The following is a 26,941-nucleotide window of genomic DNA, read 5'->3' on the forward strand; positions in this document are numbered from 1 at the left end:
TTGGGTGAGGTAAGATAATTCATAGCGAATGGAGAGGAACAAACTGAGACCAGAAGCTTGAGGAACAACAAGCCCTTGATTATTAGCTTGGGACGGACAGAGAAGGGTGATAGCTAAAAGGGATTTGAGGGATTATGAAATGATGAAAAAATACACACACACATTATATATGTACATTAGAAGACAGTAAAGACTTGAGTTTATTCACATGCGGAAGAGATGATGTTTAAGTCCAGTGGCGAGAAATGGGGCCTTTAGAGCTGCCTCTACCCTGGGCCAAAGGACTCAATTTGTCTGAATCACTTGAATTTCATGAGAGTGGACTGTGTGTGTGCTGTCTGTCATTGTCTACCCAGTGCCGCTTACCTACTAGGTGTTAATAATAAAGTGATTATTGGTGGAGCAAGATCCCAGAAGAGGCAGGAAAATCTGAATCTAGATCCGAGAGGAAGGATTAACTTTGATGGGACAAGAGCTGGGTTGGGAAGAAAGTAAAAACTTGAAGTTTTGGATGCTTTGGGGAAAAGCTAGAAAGGACTGTTAGTGTTAATATAGAGTTAGGGAGTGAGAGTAGAAAAGGAGATTGTAGTTGGGGCATATGGCAGAGACTCCAGGTTTTTAGAGGTGGTACACTTATGAGGGATAGGGTTTGGGCTGTCAGCTGTAATGGAAAAGAGATAAAGATTTACTGGAGTTGGGACATTGGGACCCTGTGACTACAGCATATGAGAATGATTGTTGTTCTCATGGATACCAAAATAAACCAGGGACTGGCATGTAGGAGGAATATTTCAAGGCAATAGGGAGGAACTAGGAAAATGTTGCTAGCCTCTCCCTCTGTTTACCATACTTGTAGAATGTCAGCCTTTAGAAAACAAGTAGCTTTTTTTTTTACTGAAAGGCTACAGGGCTGCAGCAGGAGATAAATGGTTAGGTTGCAGGGCTGTGCCATGGATGTAGGGTGAAGCCTATGGACCCTTCCTGGTATAGTATTTCTGAAGGTATAACACAGAGAGGATTACAGTGGAAACCAATTGCATTGAAATGTGTTTTAAAAGTATTCTTAAGTTTGTCATACAGTAATTATGTGCTTCTTTATTAATACCTTAAAGACACAGCAGCAGGTCTGATTAAATAAATGCAGTGTAATGATGAACATGAATATCTTGATGAGCAACAAACTGTAACATGCTATAAAAATATCTGTGATTTGTATTGATACCAATTACAGGTACTACTAATGCTGTGGTTTTTGGCCTGCATTCATAATTGAAGGAACTAGTGATTTCCAGTTAGTTTGGTAAAAAATAAATTATGTAATTTATTTTCCATCTTAAGTATGCAGACACCCCATAATGTTCCCCCAGACAATACAGACCTCAGGTTAAGAACCCCTCACCACTAGGGAAAGCTATCAATGGATTATTTTGTGAGAGATTTGAAGATGCAGGGACATCTGTTAATAACATGAGTTCCTGAGAGCACAGTGGAAGAAGAAAGAACATTAGGAGTTTGGGTCAAGGAACATAAATCATGAATCATGGAATATTACAGAGGTACAGATGAGTTCTGTATTTTTGGAGGTGTATCCAAGATCCTCTGTATCTATGGGAGTCCAAGGGTGAAAGCATAATCGAGTCAGCTGACCTCAATCAAGGTTCCAAAATGAACTCATTCTTATGGGGTCTAATCAGATGAGAGGTGCATTCTTGAAAGCTTGATTAGACTGTTAGGCTTGCCTTGGCTCAGAAATCCAAGTAAGAGTGGTCAGAAGTAACAAGTATGCCACCTAAGAAATCCTTGCTGAGATGTAGAGGGGACAGAGTTAGCTGATTCCAAAGACACTTGACTGTCAGAAACAACAGGAGAGCCCCTCTAGATGCAGCAAGAGCTTCAGACTCTTGCATGCTTCTTATGAGAATCTAATGCCTGATTATCTGAGCTGGAATGATTTCATCCCAAACCACACCCCCCAAGCCTCAACTCATCTGTGTAAAAATTGTCTTCCATGGAACTGGTCCCTGATGCCAGAAAGTTTGGGGATCTGCTGCCTTAGAGAATATATTTTATTTATTTTTATTTTATTTTATTATTTTTATTTTTTAGCCACATAAAAGGCAGCACACTTATTTGGAAAACAATAATTTCAAAATCATCTCCTGAACTCAGAATCAATGGGTCAGGGTAGATACCCTAAGTAAACAGGTGAAATCTTCATTAATTGTTCACTTATTAAGTAAAAATTTAAATTAATTGATTATGTACAGCAGTGTTTTTCCACATTTCCCTGATAAGAATCATTTGGAGTGCTCTGTAAACACAGCTTCACTGGAGATTAATACTATCAAATTGATTTAGTAGCGCTGAGATGGGCAACAGTAGTTTGGAAATTTTTATTTTTACAAATGCTTCCTGATGATGACCAAGTCCAAGGAAATTTAGGAAACACTGATCTGGAACATAACTTTCAGTTTTCCCTGCAGTTTTTAAGTCTTGAACGACTGATCATCCTAGAGATAACTCACTGAAAAGTCTTCTCCAATCCAGTTTTACGAAAGAAAACTCTTTAGAACATTTAGTTTGATAAAATGTTTCCGAAGCATCAGAAGTACTCTACTTTGGCTTTTTAAATTTCTGGCCCATCCGTTCTAGTTCACGTTTTCTTGAAGAATCCATCTTCTCTGAGTTGAGCCATAGCAATCTAATCATTTTTTTAAATAATTGGTTTCTTATTAAAGGATTGTGACATTTAATAGCCGTTGTTTGCCTTTGTCTTCCTCCCTTCTCCCTGAAACTTGTTAAGAAATGACTCAATATTCTGGCCTTTCCACCTTCAATCTCATACTGACCACACCATGTATGCCAACCTGGATCTCATCGTTTTCTTTAACTGGTCCAACTGCCTTTGGTGTCCTGGTCAAGATAATATCTCCTTCTTCCAAGGTCATGATCTTAGAAACATAGTTGATGATATAGGGGATGGAAAAAATCATGGAGGATGTCTCACCCTCCTGTCTTGAGTTCGCCGTTGACCTTGAGCCAGAGCCTCAGATTGGGAGGATCAGGGATCTTCTCCTTGGGCACAAATGCACTGACTGGGCAGGAGGCCGTAAGGCTCTTGGCCAGAGTCCAGGGCACCCCCTCTTCTTGTCCTGCACGTCCCTGGCAGTCATGTCCAGGCACAGGGCATAGCTGCTCACGTAGTCCATAGCTGTGCGGCCATGCTTGCCCATCACCACGCCCAGCTCCAGCTCGTGCAGGTTGCAGCTGTACGCAGGCATGAGGATGGGCGAGCCCTCAGGTGTGTAGGCCGTGGACAGCTTCAGGAACAGCACGGACTCGCTCAGCACCACGTTGGCATCTCCCTGGTGTGGTCCCATAGTTCCTCCCCACACAGACGATATTCTTCCCCCACCCGTAGAAGCGGGACAGTGGCCTGGGGGTCGCCATGATTCCTGCCAATTTCCTAGAGAATATATTTTGATATGAGGATATTAAACATCCCTGTCTAAGATATTCTTTCAGAGAATTTAGGATTTGGAAGAAACCTTATAGTTATTAACTGTAATGTTGCATTTTGTGGAAAATCCTGTTGATAGAATCCCTGAAGGATGGCTGTTTAACCTTCCCAGAAATACTGCTATTGAAAGAGAGCCTGGACCGTGCATAGACAGCTCTTTATATTGAGCCACAAAAATTTGTTATTTATAATTTCTATCTATTAGTTGTTTGAAGTTGAGATTTTATAGGCAAACAGAACACACTTTAGCTACTATACTGTTGTTCTGAAATAGCATCTATGTATATTTTTCTGTCAGGTAATATTAATCAGTCACTAATGACGCTAAGAACGTGTATGGATGTCCTAAGAGAGAACCAAATGTATGGAACTAACAAGGTAGGCAGCAGCCTTCTCTGACCTTTTGTATAGTTTCATTTGTGTGCATTTTTTGCTCTGATCTTTTGAATAGTTTCATTTGTGTGCATTTTTTTTGCTCTGATCTTTTGAATAGTTTCATTTGTGTGCATTTTTTTTGCTCTGATCTTTTGTATAGTTTCATTTGTGTGCATTATTTTTTTTGCTCTGATCTTTTGTATAGTTTCATTTGTGTACATTTTTTGCATAACACATTTGGATATGAATGTCTTTGTAGATGGTTCCATATCGAGATTCAAAGTTAACCCATCTGTTCAAGAACTACTTTGATGGGGAAGGAAAAGTGCGGATGATCGTGTGTGTGAACCCCAAGGCTGAAGATTATGAAGAAAACTTGGTAATTTTAATGTATTTGTCGTATAAAGTCTTGAGTTTTTGTCGGGAAAACAGTTATTTGGATGAGCAGAATGACATTTTGAATATTTTATAAATGGATAGAGAACCATTGATTGTAGAAGTAAACTAGGCTTGGTGTGGTGGCTCATGCTTATAATCCCAACGCATTGGGAGGCTGAGGTGGGACGATCAATTGGGCCCACCTGGGACGTTGAAGCTGCAGTGAGTCGTGTTCATGCCACTGCACTCCTGCCTGGTGACAGTGAGACTGTGTCTCAAATAAATAAAAATAAGCAATCTTTGCTTCATTTAGTAATTTCTGGGGCTTGGATATCCTTATTTTTTTTTAAACTCAATTTGTTTTGTGTTTTAGCAAGTCATGAGATTTGCGGAAGTGACTCAAGAAGTTGAAGTAGCAAGACCTGTAGACAAGGCGATATGTGGTTTAACGCCTGGGAGGCGATACAGAAACCAGCCTCGAGGTCCAGTTGGAAATGGTATGATTTGGTGTTGTATCATTTGTCCACTCATTGGTCTATCTCTTTCTCTGTTTTTTTAAAAAAATTATTTCATATAAGAGAAATGTTTACATACCTTCAGAAGAACCAAGCACATAATAATTTGAACAAAATTTAAATGACCTTATTTTGCATACTATGATTCTTAGGCAAATAAACTTATGTCAGCTCAAGAAATTGCAATGGTTAGTTGCACTGGGGCTGTATTCAGTGTTAAACTTGTTTAAATAAGCTCTTTCTCTCCTATGTAACTTTTTGTAATTTTCTATAATTCAATACAGAACCATTGGTTACTGACGTGGTTTTGCAGAGTTTTCCACCTTTGCCATCATGCGAAATTTTGGATATCAACGATGAGCAGACACTACCAAGGCTGATTGAAGCCTTAGAGAAACGACATCACCTACGACAAATGATGATTGATGAGTTTAACAAACAATGTAAGGGCAAAACTATTTGCAATAATTTTATTTAGTTATTATTATTATTTTTTTTTGAGACACAGTTTCACTGTGTCCCCCAGGCTGGAGTGCAGTGGCACAATCTTGGTTCACTGCAACCGCTGCCTCCCGGGTTCAAGTGATTCTCCTGCCTCAGTCTCCCGAGTAGCTGGGACTACAGGCACATGCCACCATGCCTGGCTAATTTTTGTACTGTTAGTAGAGACGGGGTTTCGCCTTGCTGGCCAGGCTGGTCTCAATCTCCTGACCTCAAGTGATCTGCCTGCCCCGGCCTCCCAAAGTGCTGGGATTACAGACGTGAGCCACCACTCCCAGCCAATTTGCAATAATTGTAACTTCTGAAATTGAAAGTATTTTCAATGAATCTGAGTTATATGGTAGATTGCATCTTTAAGGAAGTTAAAGAAAATTGTGTCTTTATAACTTAGAAGCACTCAAGGCATTGTTTGATTAGTATGACAAGGGATTTTTCCACAGCTCTTTTTTGTATTCTAAGGAAGTCAAAAAGAAAAAAGTGAGCGTGTGTTCTTTCTTTTGTTTTTTACAAACAGTGATGGAGACACAAAGAAATATTTTTTAGTTTCCCCTGTCTACATAGTGGGGATTGTAATTGTTTCTACCTCAGGATATGTTGTGAAGATAAATGAGATAAAGTATGAAAATCCTGTAGAACACTAAACTCTGGTACATAGTGAATGTATCTCAGTGAATGAATGTATCTACTTTTTTTTTTTGAGACTGAGTCTCGCTCTGTTGCCCAGGTTGGAGTGCAGTGGCGCAATCTTGGCTCACTGCAACCTCCTCCTCCCAGGTTCAAGTGATTTTCCTGCCTCAGCCTCCTGAGTAGCTGGGATTATAGGTGCACACCACCACGCCCGGCTAATTTTTGTATTTTTAGTAGAGACGGGCTTTCACCATGTTGGTCAGGCTAGTCTCAAACTCCTGACATCGTGATCCATCCACCTTGGCCTCCCAAAGTGCTGGGATTACAGACGCGAGCCACCATGCCTGGCTCTACTATTTTTATTATCATTATTCATTTGAATCTTTACCAAAAAGTTGTGAGAGAAAGTGGTATTTAAATTTCCATACTGAAATGAAATTTGTTCAGAAATATTAATTAATTTGCCTAAGTCATAACTAGTAAGTCATGTACCACGGATTTCAGCTCAGGTTTAATCCCAAATGTAGTGTTGTTTCTGTTTTTGCATTTGTTGCTGTGAAGCAAAGTACCTGTAAGGATTGGGAAGAGAATGCTGTAGTGCACAATGAAAGACTTGAGTATTTTTTCAGCATTTAACAGAAAGCTTCTGTGAATATCTTGTCAATTTGAGAATGAAGCTCTTGATTTCCCTCTAAACTTGTTTTCTCATTATAGACTGATTCTCACAGAGATGTGCTGAATAACTACATTTTATCTAGTGTCTGCTAGCAGAAGTTGATATCATTGTTTTAGAACTGGTGTAAAACTTGACCTGTGTGTTTTTGTTTCAGCTAATGCTTTTAAAGCTTTGTTACAAGAATTTGACAATGCTGTTTTAAGTAAAGAAAACCACATGCAAGGGAAACTAAATGAAAAGGAAAAGATGATCTCAGGACAGAAATTGGAAATAGAACGACTGGAAAAGAAAAACAAAACTTTAGAATATAAGGTTTGTTTTGACATTATTATGATAGTTGTATGTGCTGGTGTTTTAGCACTGGTCTCTGAGGGAGATATTGTGCTCCAACGGCCTGTAAATGCTGCTTATTAAGAGTTCTCGGTCGAGTGTGGTGGCTCATGCCGGTAATCCCAGCACATTGGGAGGCTGAGGTGGCCAGATCATCTGAGGTCAGGAGTTCAAGAACGAGCCTGGCCAATATGGCAAAAGCCTGTCTCTATTAAAAAAGTACAAAAATTAGCTGGGCGTGGTGGCGAGTGCCTGTGATCCCAGCTACTCAGGAGGTTGAGGCAGGAGAATCACTTGAACCCAGGAGGTGGAGGTTGCAGTGAGCTGAGATTGAGCCACTGCACTTCAGCCTGGACAACAAGAGCGAGACTCTGCTTCAAAAAAAAAAAAAAAGAGTTCTCAGGCTGAGTGTGGGGGCTTATGCCTGTAGTCTCAGCACATTGGGAGGCCAAGGCAGGGAGATCACTTGAGCCCAGGAGTTCCAGACCAGACTGGGCAACGTGGCAAAACCCCATATCTACAAAAAAAATTAGCCAGGCATGGTGGTGCACGCCTGTAGTCCCAGCTACTCGGAAGGCTGAGATGGGAGAATAGCTTGAGCCTGGGGAGGTTGAGGCTGCAGAGAGCTGGGATTGCACGACTGCGCTCCAGCCTAGGTGACAGAGCGAGAGCCTGTCTCAAAAAAAAAAAAAAAAAAAGTTCTCAATTGGTTATTTACTAATCCTCATCCCATGCTAAGGAGGAACTGTGAGTGAAATGAAGAATCATATGTTCTTTAATTTTATGAGAGTTTTAACAGTTGAAAAGGATGTTCTCTGACCCAAACAAGGGAGCTTTCTAGAGCTTAGCTTTGGTTGTAGCTTGCTTTTCGATTTATTAGAAATACTTCCTTAGTATGCTTTTTTTTTTAATGAGATAAATGATTAAATGAAATGGTATAAAAGTGCCAGCATCGGACCTTGGACATAACAGATACTCAGTAAAGCTTAATTGGATCTGTATTTGGTTTACAAATCAGATTGTAAAAGTATAAACTCAGGATTAATCTCTGACAATGGGGTAGAAGGAAATACCGTTTTGTTGGGAAGCATTGCAGCACTGTGTAATGTATGTTCTTTCATTTACAGAGGGTCATTTAGAGGTTTGGTGGGGGTACACATTCATAAGACAAGTTAGTCTCAACCAATATAGTTTTTTTAAATTCTGAAAATAACCTAAAAACAAATTTTAGCCCTTAATTTTAGGAGAAAGTAATTTTCACATGAAGTTAGTTATAAATGTCTTTGGGTGAGGAGCTTGTTTAACATGTTTTCATTTCTGAGAATGGGGGTGGGAATTCAGATGAAATGTTAGAGAAAAAAGTGCTTTCTCCATGATTTTTCTTTCCACAAATATGCTTGCATAAGCAAATTAAGGAAGACTATTTTATAGCGAAATGAAATGTTTATATACCAAATATTGAACATAGTGGTCTACCTTCCTAGATTGAGATTTTAGAGAAAACAACTACTATCTATGAGGAAGATAAACGCAATTTGCAACAGGAACTTGAAACTCAGAACCAGAAACTTCAGCGACAGTTTTCTGACAAACGCAGATTAGAAGCCAGGTTGCAAGGCATGGTGACAGAAACGACAATGAAGTGGGAGAAAGAATGTGTGAGTATCATTTGTGTAGTGCTTGTCTCAGAGTTGGATGATTTATTTTACGTTGTAGTTAGGTTCAATATTTTGAATTACTCTATTTGTGGTAGGGTTTTGGTGGTGGTTGTTAACTCTCAGGAAGAATTGGAGAACTGTCATTTTTAGCAAATAAAGTGATTGGGTGATCTAGTGTACTTGTTTGCTGTGATTGAATAATAATATACGTTGCCATTGATAATCTGTAGGAGCGTAGAGTGGCAGCCAAACAGCTGGAGATGCAGAATAAACTCTGGGTTAAAGATGAAAAGCTGAAACAACTGAAGGCTATTGTTACCGAACCTAAGACTGAGAAGCCAGAGAGACCCTCTCGGGAGCGAGATCGAGAAAAAGTTACTCAAAGATCTGTTTCTCCACCACCTGTGCCTGTAAGTTATTTGTAATTATGTAGTAACTTTGTACTAGAGAAATTTTGTTCAGATTAGATGACTATTTCTATGAGAATTTTTACACTTTATAATTACATTTCTGAAATTTCTCTTTAAAAATATTTTAAAATTTAGAATAAACACAAATTTAGCACAAAAAAAAGAACAGATAATTATTTGTAATGTTAAGTCTTCATGTGCTAACATTATAGAAAAGTAATGAATTATTTCTCAGTTTTTCAGTCTTGCTCATTAATTTTTCTCCAATTTTTCTAGCTTTCTAGTAACTATATTGCTCAGATTTCCAACGGCCAGCAACTCATGAGCCAGCCACAGCTACATAGGCGCTCTAACTCTTGCAGCAGCATTTCTGTAGCTTCCTGTATTTCGGAATGGGAACAGAAAATGCCTACGTACAACACACCTCTCAAAGTCACATCTATTGCAAGGCGTAGGCAGCAGGAGCCAGGACAAAGCAAAACTTGTATCGTGTCAGACAGAAGGCGAGGGATGTACTGGACTGAAGGCAGGGAGGTGGTTCCTACGTTCAGAAATGAGATAGAAATAGAAGAGGATCATTGCTGCAGGGTTAGTGCCAGTATTATTTTAACGCATTGTAGCAATAGATTTTATCTTCTTTGTTTTTCGTAACTTGTGTCTGAAAAGTTCATTGGAAAAATGAACTTCTATAGTATAAAGAAGGTCTAATTTCTCAGTTAATTTGAAAGATTGACTCACTGAAATTGAGGCCTGGCTCTTCATCTGAAAAAGCCTAAACACATCTGGCAGCAGAAGTGTGTTCAGTGAACACAGGTCAGTTTGGTGCATCCCAGAGTAGTCTGAGCTTTTCAGCTGCATACGCTAGTAAGCTTTGCACAAAATTGGTTAATGTGTTTTAAAGCATACTTTCCATATTTTTCTTTTGGTTCCCCTTCCCCAAATTAGGTTTTCTGTACCTCCTTTCATGCCCTAGTTTTAAAAATTGTTTTCCCCAATTTTTATTTTGAAAAATTTCAGACCCAAAACAAAGTAGAATGAATAGTATGGTAATATCTTTTCCTCCTTGCCTAAGTTTACCAATTGTTACTTGATATAGATATGTAAACCTTTTTCCCCTAAGCCTTGTGAAAGGAAATCACAGACTTAGAGACAATCTCTAAGAATAAGGACATTGTACTACCTAGCCACAATCTTTATCACATCCAAGAAAATCAACATTAATTAAATAATTATCCTCTATTGGGACATTATGCAGTTGTCCCAAAATTGGCTTTTCTTTTCTTTTCTTTTTTTTTTTTTTTTTTTTTTTAAAGACAGTCTCACTCTGTCACCCAGGATGGAGTACAGTGGCATGATTATGGCCCACTGCAGCCTCAGTCTTCCTGAGCTGAAGTGATCCTCTCACCTCAGCCTCCCGAGTAGCTGAGACTACGGGCAGGCCACCACACTAATTTTTTATTTTCAGTAGAGACAAGGTCTCACCATGTTGCCCAGGCTGGTGTTAAACTCTTGAACTCCAGCAATCCTCCAGCCTTGGCCTCCAAAGGTGCTGAGATTACAGGCAAGCCATTGCACCCAGCCAGCTTTTTTTTCAATCCATGATACTGTGAAAGTGTATGCATTGCATATCATGATTATGTCTTTCATCTCTTAATATAAAATAGTCTCACCCTGTCCCCCTACTTTTTTTATTTTTATGACATTGACTATTTTCATTGAAGAGTCTAGGCTAGTTATTTTAAAACTACTGATTTCCCTGCCCAATAAATTGCTTTTAATCTTGAGGCATTTATCTCAATTTACATTTGCCTCATTCAAGAGTATTTAAATAAACTCACTTTCATATTTTTCTTCTTAAAGATTAAGGTAAAGTTTCTTTTGAATCTGAATAAATGGACCAAGTTAATGTTTGTGAATTTTATATTTAGTAAAATCTTAACAAAGCTCTTTTAGAATTTTTCTTCTAAATCTTACAGTAAACATTTACTTTAGATTTTCTTATATAAGTCAGGGTAGAGATGAATGTTCATTTATGTGGCCTGAATTCCTGATTATTAAGGGATGGTGATGAATCCCAAGTTACTTACCAGGGAAACATGATTCTAAAGTCTCTTAAGTTCTTTACTTTGCAGATTTTTCCTTAAACATTTTTAGACAGCAAATTAGGTAAATGGTCATTCTGATCAACTCTAGTCAGTCATTTTATGAAAGTTTATAGGCTGAAAACTATTCAAGGCTTGCTTATGCCTTGCAAACAGTAATGAGATATCTAATTTGGCTATGAGATATTTAAGGGAATTTACTAGAAATTCTTACGTGAAATCAAAATCTCTTTAGAAGTGCAGCAGAAAAGTTACTGTAAGGTTAGTATCTGTGCGTCTAAGTTTGTTGGTCAAAAATTATGTTAGGTGGACTGAATTCATACTTCAGTGAGGAAAAAAATTAAATATTTGTTTCATAAATGCTAGTAGATTGTATGGATTATCATCTTTCTGAAGCTTGTTTCATCATATGCTTTTTGTTAAATGTTTGAAGAAAACCTTCATTTTTGCTAAATGGTAGATGATAAGGACCAGACTTTCTTTTGTGTTCAACATTAAATAAATCATTGTAGGAATAGAAAGTTCCTGTTTGTCTTGAGGCTCAGCATCTTTAGTGGCAAACTGTATTGCCCATGTCTTAGAGCTGTCACTAGTGCTGCATTTGTTTCTTGTAACTATATAGCGAAAATGATTCTCAGATGTGCATTTTGAAATTGAGGTCTTCATATTTGACTAGCTTTGATGGATTTGGCCTGTGATAGACTTTTTCAATTTGCTTTCAGTTTTGTTTTTTGGGTTTTTTCTTTTTTTTTTTTTGAGATGAGGTCTTGATCTGTTGCCCAGGCTGGAGTGCAGTGGCGTCATCTAGGCTTATTGCAGCCTTGACCTTCCAGGCTCAAGCGATCGTTTTACCTCAGCCTCCTGAGTAGCTGGGACCACAGGCATGTGCTATCACACCTGGCTAATTTTTAAATTTTTTGTAGAGCTAGGGTCTTCTTACGTTGCCTAAGGTGGTCTCGGGTGATCCTTCTCCCACCTCAGCCTCACAAATCTTGGAATTACAGGTGTGAGCCACTGCACCCAGCCCTGCTTTCAGTTTTACAAACAGGAGATGTTCATAAAATTCCAAAGATAATTCATTTCTTCAAACTATAGCTATGGCAGATATGTGAAATATTATTTTCTTAGGCTGAATGTGCTTAATTTAGCATTCCCAGATTTACATGACATTTGACTGGAAGCAACTTGTTTGTTTTTGAGGCAGGGTCTCATTCTGTTGCCCAGGCTGGAGTGCAGTGGTGCGATCTTGGCTCACTGCAATTTCCACCTCCTGGGCTCAAGCGATCCTCCCACCTCAGCCTCCTGAGTAGCTGGGACTACAGGCACGTGTCACCAAGCCCAGCTTTTATATATATATATATATATATATATACACATACATACATATATATATATACACACATACATACATATATATATACATACATACATATATATACACATACATACATATATATACATACATATATATATACACATACATATATATATATATATATATATATATTTTTTTTTTTTTTTTTTTTTTTTTTTTTGTAGAGTCTGGGTTTCACCATGTTGCCTAGGCTGGACTTGAACTTCTGAGTTCAAGTGATTCCTCCACCTCGGCCTTCCAAAGTGCTGAGATTACAGGCATGTGCCACCATGCCTGGCCTAGCAACTGGTTTTTTATTGTATGATAGTGACTCATTTGACACTGTATTATTTATTCGTTTCTTGGAACCTGTGTGAAATGTTTGGGGGAAATGTTAGTTGGTGTATTGTAGCCATTATTGTATTTGAACTTTTCATGAAGTTCTATTATGAGATTTTAAAATCTTAACTGAAAGCACTCAGAAGTATTTCACATTTCTTTAATCATTTTATTCATATGGTTCTTATTATACCTATGTTCTTTGGATTGTTTTCTGTTTTGTTTAGAAGTCTAGAAAATGTGTAGGGCTTTCATGGATCTTACTGAAGATTTTAACAGAGTTGTGGACATAATAGATTACCTCTCAATAGCAGGGATAAATACTGGTTTTTGATCAAGAATATGAAATGAGTTGTTTGTCCTGAACCACCCCCAAGCAGGAGAGACTTGCAGCATTACCAGAATTTTTTCTTTTATCCTTTGTTGAAAGGGAAACTCCCAGATAGAATGTGTAACATACAAGTTGATGTTAAAGATGTTTGTTGGTTTTGTGTTTAAATGCAAAGATCATGTTTAAAGTATTTGAATAAAATATTTAGCTTTGGAAAGGTTTGCTATGATACTGTCATCAACTAATGTAGCCAAACCTGCTGCACTTCTAATAATGCCCTTAAATTAATTCTGGGTTATGCTTGTTTCTCAGTTACTCTTTCAACCTGATCAGAACGCACCACCAATTCGTCTCCGACACAGACGATCACGCTCTGCAGGAGACAGATGGGTAGATCATAAGCCTGCCTCTAACATGCAAACTGAAACAGTCATGCAGCCACATGTCCCTCATGCCATCACAGTATCTGTTGCAAATGAAAAGGCACTAGCTAAGTGTGAGAAGTACATGCTGACCCACCAGGAACTAGCCTCTGATGGGGAGATTGAAACTAAACTAATTAAGGTAAAAAACTAATTTTCACGGGAGAAAAAAATATATTAAAAAATTCAACAAAAGTCCATTTGTCCTGCTACTCCTTTGGTGACACACAGGTAGTGTCAACTGGAACATCAATGGGTATTTGATATAACCTTTTTGTTAGCAGAAAATTAGTCACTGCTTAGGTTTTAAGTCTGCCAGACTGGGACTAAGTATGCTTTAAATAGGTGTAGATTCTTCGGTTTCTTAGAATTCTAGATCCATGATGTACTTTAATTTTTTAATGACTGTATATTTAGTTTTAACCACTACTTAAAGTAAATCTAAGCAAAGAACTCCTATTGCTCTCTGTCAGTTCAAGATAAAAAAAACCAAAACAAAACAAAACCTGTGTTAAAATTTGACCCACCAAAATTACTCAGTATTGAGCTACCTAAAGCCGTTTTCCAGAAAGAGACTTGCCTGCCTGTAGAAGAATTCCCCTTTGATCATAGAGTCAGTGAATAATCAGGAAAGTAAAAGGTGAGACCAAAAAAAAAAAAAAAAAAGCTTTTTATTTCAAGTTCAATTTAGAGTTTTTGTTCTTGTTATAATTAGCTACAAATAAAACTATACTGTCATTTGAATATGGGCAACAGGGGGCACTCAGAGAAGAAAGTACCATGCCTTAGAGCATGTAGAAACTTCCAGCAAGTTTCTTGATCCTTAGTGCAGTTTAGTTTTTAAATTACATATAGAGCAAAAGGAATATTTTTTTCTGCAATTATTTATGTTACTGATTACATTGTATTGGACTTCTTTTGTTTGTGAGAGATACGTACTCAAATTTCTAAATTATTTTGATAGTACATACTCAGCAAGTACCAAGTACCATCTGATTTTGTGGATGGGAATTTCTATAAAATAGAATCATGAGAACAATTTGAAATATATATGTGTGTTTTTCATTTGGGTGTATCAGTGTGTAACAGTGACCTTTTCTTTTGGCTTTAGGGTGATATTTATAAAACAAGGGGTGGTGGACAATCTGTTCAGTTTACTGATATTGAGACTTTAAAGCAAGAATCACCAAATGGGTAAGTAACCATCAAAAATCTCTGTTTAAAAGTTGGTCATTTTCTTAGCTGTTCATTTTGGAGGAACAGAATAGCCTGCGAAATGTATCATTAATTCTCCAAAGGGATGTAGATGGTATTCCCCTACTTCTAATATTTTTCCTCTTCTTAGATGGAAAAATAATTGTTGCATCATGTTTCCCCTTTTTCAGTAGTCGAAAACGAAGATCTTCCACAGTAGCACCTGCCCAACCAGATGGTGCAGAGTCTGAATGGACCGATGTAGAAACAAGGGTAGGGGAAAAATTAAGTATTTGTCTGCCTACTAAAATTAGGTTTGTCATGTTTTAAACCCCACAGCTCTAGATTTTTATGCTCTTTGAAAATGCTGAGGTATAATCTCACATTGCCAGTGTACCATGTAGGCCTATTCCTAGAATAACAAGAATCCACTTCATCAGGAACCCCCTTGCAAGTGTTATTCCTGAGGAGAAGCTCTTGGAAAGAACATGGGAAGGTAGGGGTCAGGAGGCTAAGCTATGGCCTTAGCCACCAACTCTCTTCACAGACTTATCTAAAATGAGATAAGTTACCTAGATGACCGAAAGATCTTTCTGGCTCAACATTTGTGGCCTGTGCCAGAAATAAATTACGAGTGACTGGTGTTTTAACATAAGAGTCTTTGCTGAACTAGAAAGCAATATTGCATTTCACCTAGGTGTAGAGCCTGCTAAATAACTGTGTTTTATAGACTATTGAGAGGAGCTGATCTTTTTCCTCTTGTCATTTTCCTCTTAGTGTTCCGTGGCTGTGGAGATGAGAGCAGGATCCCAGCTGGGACCTGGGTATCAGCATCACGCACAACCCAAGTGAGTACTGATTGTAACTGGGGTCTTGCTGTGTGCTTTTTTCCTCCTCTGGTCTTTACGTTATCACTCCTTCTACCAGCCATCCACTTGTTCTTCAGAACAAATATATGGTTTTGGTTTTCCCCTTGGACTATCTGGGCCTCCGCGGGCAGACTGCAGTAGGCAGCTGGAATGCTGAGAGCCTCAGAAGGCTAGATAAGAGCAATAAGAGCTGCAAGGCAGGCGGTGGTGGAAGATTGGTGGCTCTTGTACATATTCTGCCAACACTCATAAAGCTTTCTGAGGGTGAACTGAGAGTACCTCTAAGGAGGGAAGGCTAAAAGCTTAAGTTGGGGACTAGACAGCTTTGTGTAAATCATTGTTTCCTGACTTGCTTCTTGGTCTTGGTGTAGCAATAGGTGTTCACTAAAATAAATAACACTGAATGGAAGAATTTATAGTAGGGAAGGAATCATACCTTTTCTTCTTCTGTTATACTCAGGAGTCTGACCCAGTCTTTTTCCATATTTTAATAAAATCCCTTCTTTACAAACACATACATATATATGTATGTATATAAAATGTTATATATGATATATGTGTACATATATACGTATGTACATATATACATACGTATATATATGTATATAACATTTTAAACATTTATGTACCTTAGTGAGCAATTTAGAAAATTGTTGCAGCAGGATAAAGATGGGAAATCCTCTTTTCTAAATTTAATACTAAGATAAGCATATTTTATAAAAGTTGTTTGCTTTCTCAGAGGGACTTGAATTTTCTCATCATAAAACAGCAGTTCTCAAAGGCCTCCTAAAGATTGATTTGCTATGAATGTGTTACTAATTGCAAAATTCAGTAAGTGCTGGTTGTTATGTTTTAGGCGCAAAAAGCCATGAACTGACAGTCCCAGTAGTGAAAGAACATTTTCATTTGTGTGGATGATTTCTCAAAAGCCATGCCAGAAGCAGTCTTCCAGGTCATCTTGTAGAACTCCAGCTTTGTTGAAAATCACGGACCTCAGCTACATCATACACTGACCCAGAGCAAAGCTTTCCCTATGGTTCCAAAGACAACTAGTATTCAACAAACCTTGTATAGTATATGTTTTGCCATATTTAATATTAATAGCAGAGGAAGACTCCTTTTTTCATTGCTGTATGAATTTTTTATAATGCTTTTTTAAAATATATTTCATGTATACTTATAAACTAATTCACACAAGTGTTTGTCTTAGATGATTAAGGAAGAATATATCGAGATCATGCCTGATTTTTTATTGTGACTTTTCCAGCCCTGGTCTGAATTTCTTAAGGTTTTATAAACAAATGCTGCTATTTATTAGCTGCAAGAATGCACTTTAGAACTATTTGACAATTTAAACTTTCAAAATAAAGATGTAAATGACTGGCCAATAGTAACCATTTTAGGAAGGTGTTTTGAATTCTGTATGTATATATTCACTTTCTGACATTTAGATATGCCAAAAGAATTAAAATCAAAAGCACTAAGAAATACATAGTTGTGTGATGGCCGTTCATTCAACATGTCCTCCCAGCACCTGGCACAGTGCCCTGCATTTACCTAGCATTCATTTTTTGCGGGATGAATTAAAAGAAAGCTCTAAAAAATACAAGATAATAAGATGTTAAACGGACAATGCCTTTTTTTGTGTGACAGCCATAATTATCTACATATTAAGTATGACTTCTAGACATTTAAACAAAAAACATAGTTGGGGACAACATAAATTAGAAAAAATACTGTCGAAACCATGGTGAAATATCCCATTGCATGGGTGAACACACATTTTACTTGGATTTAATTTGGATTTCTTTTGAGGCTGAGCTTTTTTTTTTTTTTTTTTGAGATGGAGTTTCGCTCTTGTTGCCCAGGCTGGAGTGCAATGGCGTGATTTTGGCTCACTGCAAACTCCGTCTCCTGGGTTCAGGCGATTCTTCTGCCTTAGCCTCTCCAGTAGCTGGGATTACAGGCATATGCTACCAGGCCCAGCTAATTTCGTATTTTTAGTAGAGACGGGGTTTCTCCATGTTGGTCAGGCTGGTCTTGAACTCCCAACCTCAGGTGATCCGCCCTCCTTGGCTTCCCAAAGTGCTGGGATTACAGGTGTGAGCCACCGCACCTGGCCTATATGTGTGCTTTTATTTATTTATTTATTTATTTATTTATTTATTTTTTTTTTTTTTTTTTTTTTTCGAGACGGAGTCTCGCTCTGTGGCCCAGGCTGGAGTGCAGTGGCGCAATCTCGGCTCACTGCAAGCTCCGCCTCCCGGGTTCACGCCATTCTCCTGCCTCAGCCTCTCCGAGTAGCTGGGACTACAGGCGCCCGCCACCACGCCCGGCTAATTTTTTGTATTTTTAGTAGAGACGGGGTTTCACCGTGGTCTCGATCTCCTGACCTCGTGATCCGCCCGCCTCGGCCTCCCAAAGTGCTGGGATTACAAGCGTGAGCCACCGCGCCCGGCCTATGTGTGCTTTTAGAATGCTTCAGAACACCAAAGGTTAAATTGTTATTGCAGTAGATACAGAATTTATTTCTTGATTTTCTTCTTATTTTTAAGTTTTTTTTTAGAAACAGGGTCTTGCTCTGTTGCCCAGGCTGAAATGCAGTGGTGCAATCATGGCTCACTATAAACTCAGACTCCTGGACTCAAGTGATCTTCCTGCCTCAGCCTCCCAAGAAGCTGGGACTACAGGTGCTCACCACCATGCCCAGCTAATTAAATTTTTTTTTATTTTTGTAGAGATGGTGTCTTGCTATGTTGCCTAGGCTGGCTTCTTTCTTTCTGTTTTGAGATGGGGTCTCATTCTGTCACCCAAAATGGAGTGCAGTGACATGATCACAGCTCACTGTAGTCTCAACTTCCCAGGCTCAAGCAATCCTCTCACCTCAGCCTCTTGAGTAGCTACAACTACAGGCAAATGCCAGCACACCTGGCTAATTTTTTTATTTTTTGCAGAGATGGGGCCTTGCTCTGTGGCCTTGTTTGGTCTCAAACTCCTGGCCTCAGCAGTCCTCCTGACTTGGCCTACCAAAGTGCTAGAATTACAGGCATGAGCCACTGCACCCAGCCTGCTTTTTAAATTATTATTTAAAATAATAGAGACAGCCTGGGCATGGTGGCTCACAACTGTAATCCCAGTACTTTGAGAGGCTGAAACAGGATGGCTTGAGGTCAGGAGTTCGAGACCAGCCTGAGCAACATGGTGAAATCCCATCCCTACAAAAAGTTTAAAACTTAGCCAGGTGTGGTGGCATGCACCTGTAGTCCCACTTACTAGGGAGGCTGAGGTGGGAGGATTGCCTGAGCCTGGGAGAGAGAGGTTTCAGTGAGTTGTGATGGCACCACTGTGCTCCAGCCTGGGCAACGGAGTGAGACCCTATCTCAAAAAAAAAAAAAAATTAATAGAGACTGGGTCTCACTATGTTGCCCCAGGCTGGTCTTGAACTCCTGGGCTCAAGGGATCCTCCCGCCTTGGCCTCCCAAAAGTGCTTGGATTACAGGTATGAGCCACCATGACCTGCCCCAGCCCACTTAAAAAAAAAAAATTAGCTGGGCGCAGTGGTTCACCCCTGTAATCCCAGCACTTTGGGAGGCCAAGGTGGGCGAATCACCTGAGGTTAGGAGTTCGAGACCAGCCTGGTCAACATGATGAAACCCCGTTTCTACTAAAAATACAAAAAATTAGCCGGGCATTGTGGCACATGACTATAATCCCAGCTACTCTGGAGGCTGTGGCAGGAGAATTGCTTGAACCTGGGGGGCGGAGTTTGCAGTGAGCCGAGATCTTGCCATTGCACTCCAGCCTGGGGAACAAGAGTGAAACTCCGTCTCAGAAAAAAAAAAATTTTTTTTAATGGCTTATTGCATAGTATTTTCAAAATATTAATAGGAAATTTTTACTGTGATAGGAGAATATGGGGCAGTGGAATTTGTCTGAAGTAACTTGAATCCACTAAGTCCTTCATCAACAAAAAAGGAAATGCATGAGTATTGGTGTTTTGCTTAACTACTCTTGAATAGCTGTGGTTAGTGCTTACTGTTTGGTACCCTGTAAACGTATTATCTGTAATGTATACGTGGAGAAAACGATTATTTCCTCAATGACCACAAAGTGCCACCTGCCAACCAGATCAGTTTTGTTTGTTTTTTTGAGACAGAGTTTTGCTCTTGTTGCCCAAGCTGGAGTGCAGTGGCACAATCTCAGCTCAGTGCAACCCCCGCCTCCCGGGTTCAAGCGATTCTCCTGCTTCAGCCTCCCTAGTAGCTGGGATTACAGGTGCTCACCATCACGCCCAGCTAATTTTTTTGTATTTTTAGTAGTGACGAGGTTTCACTATGTTGGCCAGGCTGGTCTCGCAATCCACCCGCCTCAGCCTCCCAAAGTGTTGGGATTGCAGGCGTGAGCCACCGCACCCGGCAGATTAGTTTTTTATGTACACTGCTGGACAAACAGTATTTTGGACTGACTCATCGTAGCTTTGGAAATGTTTGGATTTTTTAATAGCTTTAACCTTTCTTGACCAAAATTCCACTATAATGGCTGCTTAGATTTGGATGAAAACTCAACAGCTTTATTTTTTAAAAGTTTGATAGCTTTATAAAAGCTTTTTTTAAAAATTCGGAATATGAAAATATTTATGTTTGTAGTTAAGATTGACCCAAGTGGGACTCTAGATTGGTGGATTCCAACAGAAATATTTCTTCAGAGATGATTATTAAATAATGGGATGGACTAAATAAAGAAGGTTCCCCCCGCAAAAAAAAAAAGAAATATATATATATGAATTAACTTTCCGGTAAACGAAGCGAATTCCACGAGGAATGTAAAGATGACCATTTTTGAAGGTAGGAATTTAAATTGGGTTTAGATAGCACATAACGGGTTGTAGACAATTTACCCATAATCCCCCCTTCCCCCAAGCACTGGGCAGTGAAGTTAGGCTTCTGGATTCCAACACCACGCTCCACCGCGCGGAACTATGCCATCTTGGGTTAGTTACCAGGTCTAAGTTAGGCTTCTGGATTCCAACTCCACGCTCCACCGCCCGGAACTATGCAATCTTGGGTTAGCTACCGGGTCTAAGGCTTCTAGATTCCAAATCCACGCTCCACTGCGCGGTAACTACACAATCTTGGGCTAGTTACCAGCTCTAAGACTTAATTTTGCCATATGCAAGACGGAGATAACATCCAACTCCTGCTGTGTGAGGATTACCGTGAATCCTTGTAGAATGTGGCTCAGTGCCGGGGACATAGCGCTCTACGGCTTCTGCTATCATAACGCTGTTAGTTTCTCTCTTCCTCCTACATCTACCTATCTCACCCAAGGTCCTGCGCTAAGCAGGGGCCTCCAAGGTGGCACGCAGCCCTTACTCTAGGGGCCAGCGCCCGCTGGGAAGGCCGCGACCTAACCAGATTACGAACAATGTCATCAGGGCCACAGCGGAGCTCCTGCCAAGTCAAGCAACTCATGGAACCAGCGGGGGCGAAGTCCGAATACCTAGGGAACCCTATCCTAAAAGTGTTTTTAACGTTCTCAGATCCTATAATATACCAAAATAAAGTGGGACCGTATTCGCAGGCGCCGAGAAACCTTCTCAACCGGAAGAACGAATCAGGCGCAACGCGCAGGCGCCTTCAGTCGGTCCTGGGTCCGCCTCTTCCGCCCGGTGCGGGCGCCGATTGGTCCGCGCGGACACATAAGAGGCTGCGCATACGCGCCAGAACCCTTTTCCTCAGCTGCCGCCAAGGTGCTCGGTCCTTCCGAGGAAGCTAAGGCCGCGTTGGGGTGAGGCACTCACTTCATCCGGCGACTAGCACCGCGTCCGGCAGCGCCAGCCCTGCACTCGCCCGCGCCATGGCGTCCGTCTCCGAGCTCGCCTGCATCTACTCGGCCCTCATTCTGCACGACGATGAGGTGACAGTCACGGTGAGCGCGGGCGCGGGCCGGCGGCCGGGCCGCCTGTGGGCGGTGACTCTCGGCTCTCCATGCGGTTCCCGGCTCCAGGCCGTTCGACTGAGCACTTCCGGCCGGGGCCAGGCGGCGAACACAGGCGGCATGGGGCGGGCGCTCCTCGGGGCTGGGGCCTCTCTCGCCGAGCAGGACCTGGGCCCCCAGGACCACGTGCGGACCTAGCGGGCATGGGGTGCGCTTGAGGGCTGGGCGCTCCGGCTCCAAGAGCCTTCGTGTAGAAAAGCTTTTCCGCAGCGCTTGGGCACCCTGACCCACGCCTCGTCTCTCAGGGACACTTACTCGGACCTCTTTCGGTGTAATTGCTTTGAATTCCCCCGGTCGTGGAGGAAAACGCCGGAGCTCGGCTCCACCTCCCAGGTCTTGTACCTTAAAAATAGCCGCGTGACTCAGGCAAGTCCCAGCCCGTGAAACAGCAGTGATGGGCTCCCCTCATTGCAGGGCGCCTGGCACACATCTCTTTTGCTTGTGATAGACTATTTGAGCTGGTTAAACATGTTCTGTACATTTACTGAGTGACTTGCCTTTAACTTGCAGCATTTTGGAGATAATTACATACGCTACATTTTGATGGATTGACGTTTTTGTTTGTTGTAGGAGGATAAGATCAATGCCCTCATTAAAGCAGCCGGTGTAAATGTCGAACCTTTTTGGCCTGGCTTGTTTGCAAAGGTAAGGTGATGGTGGCAAAGTGATGTGTTCAGGCCTGCTGATTTACGAGGGCAGGTGTACATGCTAAAGTACCTCCAGCGGTGCCATAACGCCCCACATGCCACTGGATCTCCTACGTGTTTTTCATTGCATGTATATCTCTAGGAGCTAATAAGATTTCAGCTTGTCAAGTCTTATGTTTCCTTATCAGAATCTGGTTTCCCTTTTGCTCTGAAACCATGGTTAAAAAAAAATGTGAATCAGGTCATTTATTCCCAAAAACCTACTCGGGAGGTAGGTACTACCCATGTTAAGTTGCAAGCGAATTTTCTTTTTTTTTTTTTTTTGAGACAGTCACCCAGGCTGTCAGCCAGGCTGGAGTGCAGTGGCGCGATCTCAGCTCACTGCAAGCTCCGCCTTCCAGGTTCACGCCATTATCCTGCCTCAGCCTCCCGAGTAGCTGGGACTCCAGGCGCGCGCCACCATACCTGTCTAATTTTTATGTGTGTTTTTAGTAGGGACGGGGTTTCACCATGTTAGCCAGGATGGTCTCGATCTCCTGACCTCGTGATCCGTCCGCCTCTGCCTCCCAAAGTGCTGGAATTACAGGCGTGAACCACCGCGCCCGGCCCGCAAGCAAATTAAGTAAATTCTTGCATTAAACCTATGGCTTGCTGGACATTTGGGTTTAGCAGACTTCATTGACACAGTAGGTACTGTGTGTTGGGATATAAAAGACTGATAATAAAGAGGTTCCTGGTCATGGAGCTTGCACTGGCTGTTTTCCATTGTTATAGGTTACTTAATCTCTGGCAAGTGAAGCTAATAGCATCTAACTCCAGGGTTGTGTCCTCTGAAGAGTTTTGAAAGATTGAAAACATCGTACCTATGTCATTAACAAGCCCCTTTTGAAGTCCTACATTTGTTTAGTAGACTGAAAATTTGAATTCAGTTAAGAGGAGACATGGAACTGTGGAAAGAATATTCATTTGAGTGTTTCAGGAAGTTTGGATTTTTTTTTTTTTTAAACCAATCAGCTACCTCAGGAGGTTCTTAACATACAGGAATGTAATTGTCAGATTCAAAGCTGAACAGTAGTGTGTTGCTCTGTAACCTAAGTCTTGGCTGTTAGCAAAGAAAAGCCAGTGTCTGGGGTATTGGTTCCAGGACCTTCCACTAATAACAAAATCCCAGGATGTTCCATCTCTTATATAAACGTATTTGCATATAACCTATGCACATCCTCCTGTATACTTTAGAAGTCTACATGTTTGGTACACATGCTTATTTTTCCACTGTTGAATCCATGGATGTGGAACCCACTGTACATAGTGTTAGGGGTTGATCACTGTAACCTGGAATGGGGGATACTTTTCGTTTTTGGCTGCGTGAGTGCTTAACAAAGACAGAACTGGGCGTTTACCTATGCATGCATATGTATTGCAGGCCCTGGCCAACATCAACATTGGGAGCCTCATCTGCAATGTAGGGGCCGGTGGACCTGCTCCAGCAGCTGGTGCTGCACCAGCAGGAGGTCCTGCCCCCTCCACTGCTGCTGCTCCAGGTAGGAAACACGGTGTTTTTAGTATTGGGAGGAGTGTAGAGATTTAAAAAAAAAAAAATAGTATTATAGGCAAAATTGCCGTTAATTTTCCCCAAGGAGATGAAGTATGGAAATCCTAACACCTGATTGACTTTTTTTTTCTAGCTGAGGAGAAGAAAGTGGAAGCAAAGAAAGAAGAATCCGAGGAGTCTGATGATGACATGGGCTTTGGTCTTTTTGACTAAACCTCTTTTATAACGTGTTCAATAAAAAGCTGAACTTTACTGCTCTTGGTCTTGTCCATAGTTTGGGAATGTGCTCTACAAAAATGGTCTGTTTTGTAATGTTGGCTTTCAGCCTATTCTGCCATGACACAGGCTGGATTTTCGCTGCCACCATTGCCAGATGTAAGATTTAGACAATCCTGATGCTAACAAGAAGGCATCTCGTCGTGCAGTGTTGAAAACTGCACTGGGGAGGCAGGAGGAAGGATCAGAGCAGATGCTTTGTCCAGGTTACCTGTGTAAACTTGATGATTATAAGGTGTGTCCCCTACACTGGGGGTGGAGGGTAATACAGACCAGCTTTAGAAAGCCAGCTGGTTATTTACCCTATACAACCCTGCCTAAGAACGAACTTTGACCTATGCTGAATGTTGACTGCTACATCCCAAGGTTGTAAAGAAACAAGATGTAGCTGTGTAATGTCTCACCAAATGTTTGGGAGTTTTATGGTTAACATTGAAGGAGTGCAGAAAGTTTACTTAATAGTTTATTAAGGTCCCCAGTTAGACAAAGTGGAAAAAAAAATTCAAACCTGTGTTCCAAAAACTAAGAGCTTTTTTTTTTTTTTTTTTTTGCCAATTAATAAACATGAATGGAAATTTCAACTTTTCAGGCTTGGATTTATATAATAAACCCATGGGTATTGTGTGTTCAGAGCAGCTAATGACATGCCAGGCACATGAATGAGTCTTATCCTTACCTCCATTAGCATTTAAAAGATGAAGACATTCATCACTGAAGCATGACTTCTAGCTGCGACTCCTCATTTCAATGTGAAAAAGATGATTTGTGTAAGTTACTACAACTACTTGGGGAAAATGGCAGTTCTACTTTGAGGCATTACTCGAGAAACTACATGTGGACGTGAGGATACATGCCTGGGAATGTTCAAAACAACACTGAGCTTTTCATAAGCTCCAAAAAAGACTTTAAATATATGCATCTGATAAGAGTAATAAGTACCAAAGACGGGATAGTGAACAATTTAGGACCTTGAGCAAGGTAGAGTTGACAATGGGTAGGAGTATGTAGGTGTCAGTGTTAGAGTTTTAAGTGTTTTGAGGGGTTCTTTTGCTGTTGCTCAGGCTGGAGTGCAGTGGTATAGTCATGGCTTACTGCAGCTTCAAACTCCCAGGCTCAAATAGATCATCCCACCTCAGCCACCCTCAAGTAGCTGGGACTACAGGCATGCCACCATGCCTGGCTAATTTTTTGTAGAAAAACCTTAATCTCCTGATCTGCACGCCTTGACCTCCCAAAGTGCTGGGATTGCAAGTATGAGCCACCATGCCTGGCTAGTTTTGTGTTTTTAATACATGGCTTGAGCATCCCTTACCCAAAATCCAAAACAAACATGACACTCAAAAGAAATGCTCATTGGAACGTTTTGGATTTTCAGGTAAGGAGTGCCCAACCTGTAATATAAAACCATAGGCCAGGCATGGTTCATGCCTGTGATTCCTGCACTTTGGGAGGCTGAGGCAGGAGGATCGCTTAAACCCATCCCTGCCTCTACAAGAAATTTTTTTTTAAATTAGTGCAGTGTGGTGGCATGCACCTGTGGCTTCAGTGAGCCGTGTTTGTACCATTACACTCAAGACTGGGTGACAGAGTGGGACCCCGTCTAAAATTATCTAAGATCATAAAGTATACATAAAGACCTTAAGTATATACAAATATTACAAAGTCTGAAAAAAATTAGAAATCTGAAACACAAATGGTCCCAAGCATTTCGGATAAGGGATGCTCAGCCTGTACTAAAGGGCAGTTGTGAACTAGTGAGGATGGTGTCACAAGACAAAGATAAGTGATAGCCTATATCCACATGTTAAGTGCCTGCTTTTCCTTCACCCCATTAACAGCCAACATTAGCTAGGACTGCTCGTCTGTGTGGCATGCCATTCTTCACAACAGTCCCATGACAGTATGACCCCATGTTGGGGATGGGGAAGTGGAAGCTCTCAGGTTACAAACTAGTAAGTGGATGGGTGAACCAGATTAAAACACCCTTTGTCCCTGTTCTCTTAACAGCATGGTCCATGCTTCTGGTCCTTTCTCCCACCTGCATCAGCTTCCTCATTTGTAATGACCTTAGGGTTCTGGAGAGGTAACAGTAGGAATTCTTTTTGCTGAGTGAACAAGTGTCAGAGGAGGGAATACTAACACTTCACTTAGCTGAAGAATGGGTTAAAGAGAATACTAACAAGATACGGGAAAAGCACAGCATCTAGAAGAGCAGACATTAAGTGGTAAGCTAGGGATATTGCAAATATCAAACGCAGCTATCCAAACAATCCAATCGTAACTAAAACGTTCACTAGCAAGACTCCAATGTTAACAGTCTGTGAGTGCGTGGCCCAGGCTTTTTCCCCCACTCAGACTGCATCCTCTCCCTCGGAGGAAGAGAAGAACCATCATCAATGGCAAATGACAGTTGCAGCAAAGCAACACCAAGAGCCAACCTCACGCTCAGCAGAGAATGCTGTGCTGCCACCTCCTCATGGTTTCCAGTGTTGTACACATTGCGAGAAACTTCTCTAGTAAGGAACTACAGAATTGATGCCTGAAATTATACTCTTGGTCCAGTATTTTTTTTCCAATTTATATGAGACAGGGTCTCACTGTTGCCCAGGCTGGAGTGCAGTGGCATGGTCATAGCTCACTGCAGCCTTTCTTGGGCTAAGCGATCCTCCCACCTCAGCCTCCTGAGTGGCTGGGACTGTAGGCATGAACCACCCTGCCTGGCATGGCCCAGCTTTTTAAGAAATCTTAATATAGCTAAAAATCTTTCTAAAGAACAATTTGAAAATCAAATTAGGAGACCCACATACATACATAGAAATACTAACTTAATTCATCTGATACTGAATGAAGTCCTCTTTGTTCCATCTG

At 40.8% G+C, this 26,941-nt stretch overlaps 2 protein-coding genes, 1 non-coding gene and 1 pseudogene across 7 annotated transcripts in view; 2 read left to right on the plus strand and 2 right to left on the minus strand.

The window, feature by feature from the left end:
• Positions 1-17,091, plus strand: part of KIF23 (kinesin family member 23) — a 34,499-nt gene extending 17,408 nt beyond the window's left edge. For 2 of the 5 annotated variants that reach the window (XM_030814662.1, XM_003267155.4), the window contains 13 exons: positions 3,819-3,898; positions 4,155-4,274; positions 4,647-4,770; positions 5,073-5,231; positions 6,747-6,904; positions 8,407-8,580; positions 8,811-8,990; positions 9,267-9,578; positions 13,429-13,680; positions 14,650-14,732; positions 14,924-15,005; positions 15,510-15,580; positions 16,458-17,091. In XM_030814662.1, the coding sequence (XP_030670522.1) occupies positions 3,819-3,898; positions 4,155-4,274; positions 4,647-4,770; positions 5,073-5,231; positions 6,747-6,904; positions 8,407-8,580; positions 8,811-8,990; positions 9,267-9,578; positions 13,429-13,680; positions 14,650-14,732; positions 14,924-15,005; positions 15,510-15,580; positions 16,458-16,473 (1,811 nt within the window). In that variant the 3' untranslated portion in view covers positions 16,474-17,091. The remainder of the gene's footprint in view (positions 1-3,818; positions 3,899-4,154; positions 4,275-4,646; positions 4,771-5,072; positions 5,232-6,746; positions 6,905-8,406; positions 8,581-8,810; positions 8,991-9,266; positions 9,579-13,428; positions 13,681-14,649; positions 14,733-14,923; positions 15,006-15,509; positions 15,581-16,457) is intronic. The other 3 variants (XM_003267156.4, XM_012507346.2, XM_030814663.1) reach the window with 3 other exon arrangements.
• LOC100594602 lies at positions 2,811-3,450 on the minus strand (annotated as a pseudogene).
• Positions 17,092-21,319: 4,228 nt separating the features above from the next.
• On the plus strand, positions 21,320-24,049 carry RPLP1 (ribosomal protein lateral stalk subunit P1). The gene is made up of 4 exons (XM_003267159.4): positions 21,320-21,529; positions 22,169-22,243; positions 23,669-23,786; positions 23,931-24,049. Exons 1-4 carry the CDS (start codon positions 21,458-21,460, stop codon positions 24,008-24,010), a joined length of 345 nt encoding a protein of 114 aa, XP_003267207.1. The 5' UTR covers positions 21,320-21,457; the 3' UTR covers positions 24,011-24,049.
• Positions 24,050-26,419: 2,370 nt separating this feature from the next.
• Positions 26,420-26,628, minus strand: LOC115835799. Its single transcript, XR_004030813.1, has one exon. It is a non-coding gene; the product is annotated as a small nucleolar RNA U3 (small nucleolar RNA).
• Positions 26,629-26,941: the final 313 nt, after the last annotated feature.

The sequence above is a fragment of the Nomascus leucogenys genome, chromosome 6 (genome assembly GCF_006542625.1).
Source record: "Nomascus leucogenys isolate Asia chromosome 6, Asia_NLE_v1, whole genome shotgun sequence".
Lineage (NCBI taxonomy): Eukaryota > Metazoa > Chordata > Mammalia > Primates > Hylobatidae > Nomascus > Nomascus leucogenys.

Excerpts from the sequence above, each read along its gene's own strand:
- RPLP1 (XM_003267159.4), top strand. The coding sequence starts at position 21,458 with ATGGCGTCCGTCTCCGAGCTCGCCTGCATCTACTCGGCCCTCATTCTG. Across the intron at positions 21,530-22,168 it reads ACGATGAGGTGACAGTCACG|GAGGATAAGATCAATGCCCT; the intron begins GTGAGCGCGGGC and ends TGTTTGTTGTAG. Across the intron at positions 23,787-23,930 it reads CTCCACTGCTGCTGCTCCAG|CTGAGGAGAAGAAAGTGGAA; the intron begins GTAGGAAACACG and ends TTTTTTTTCTAG.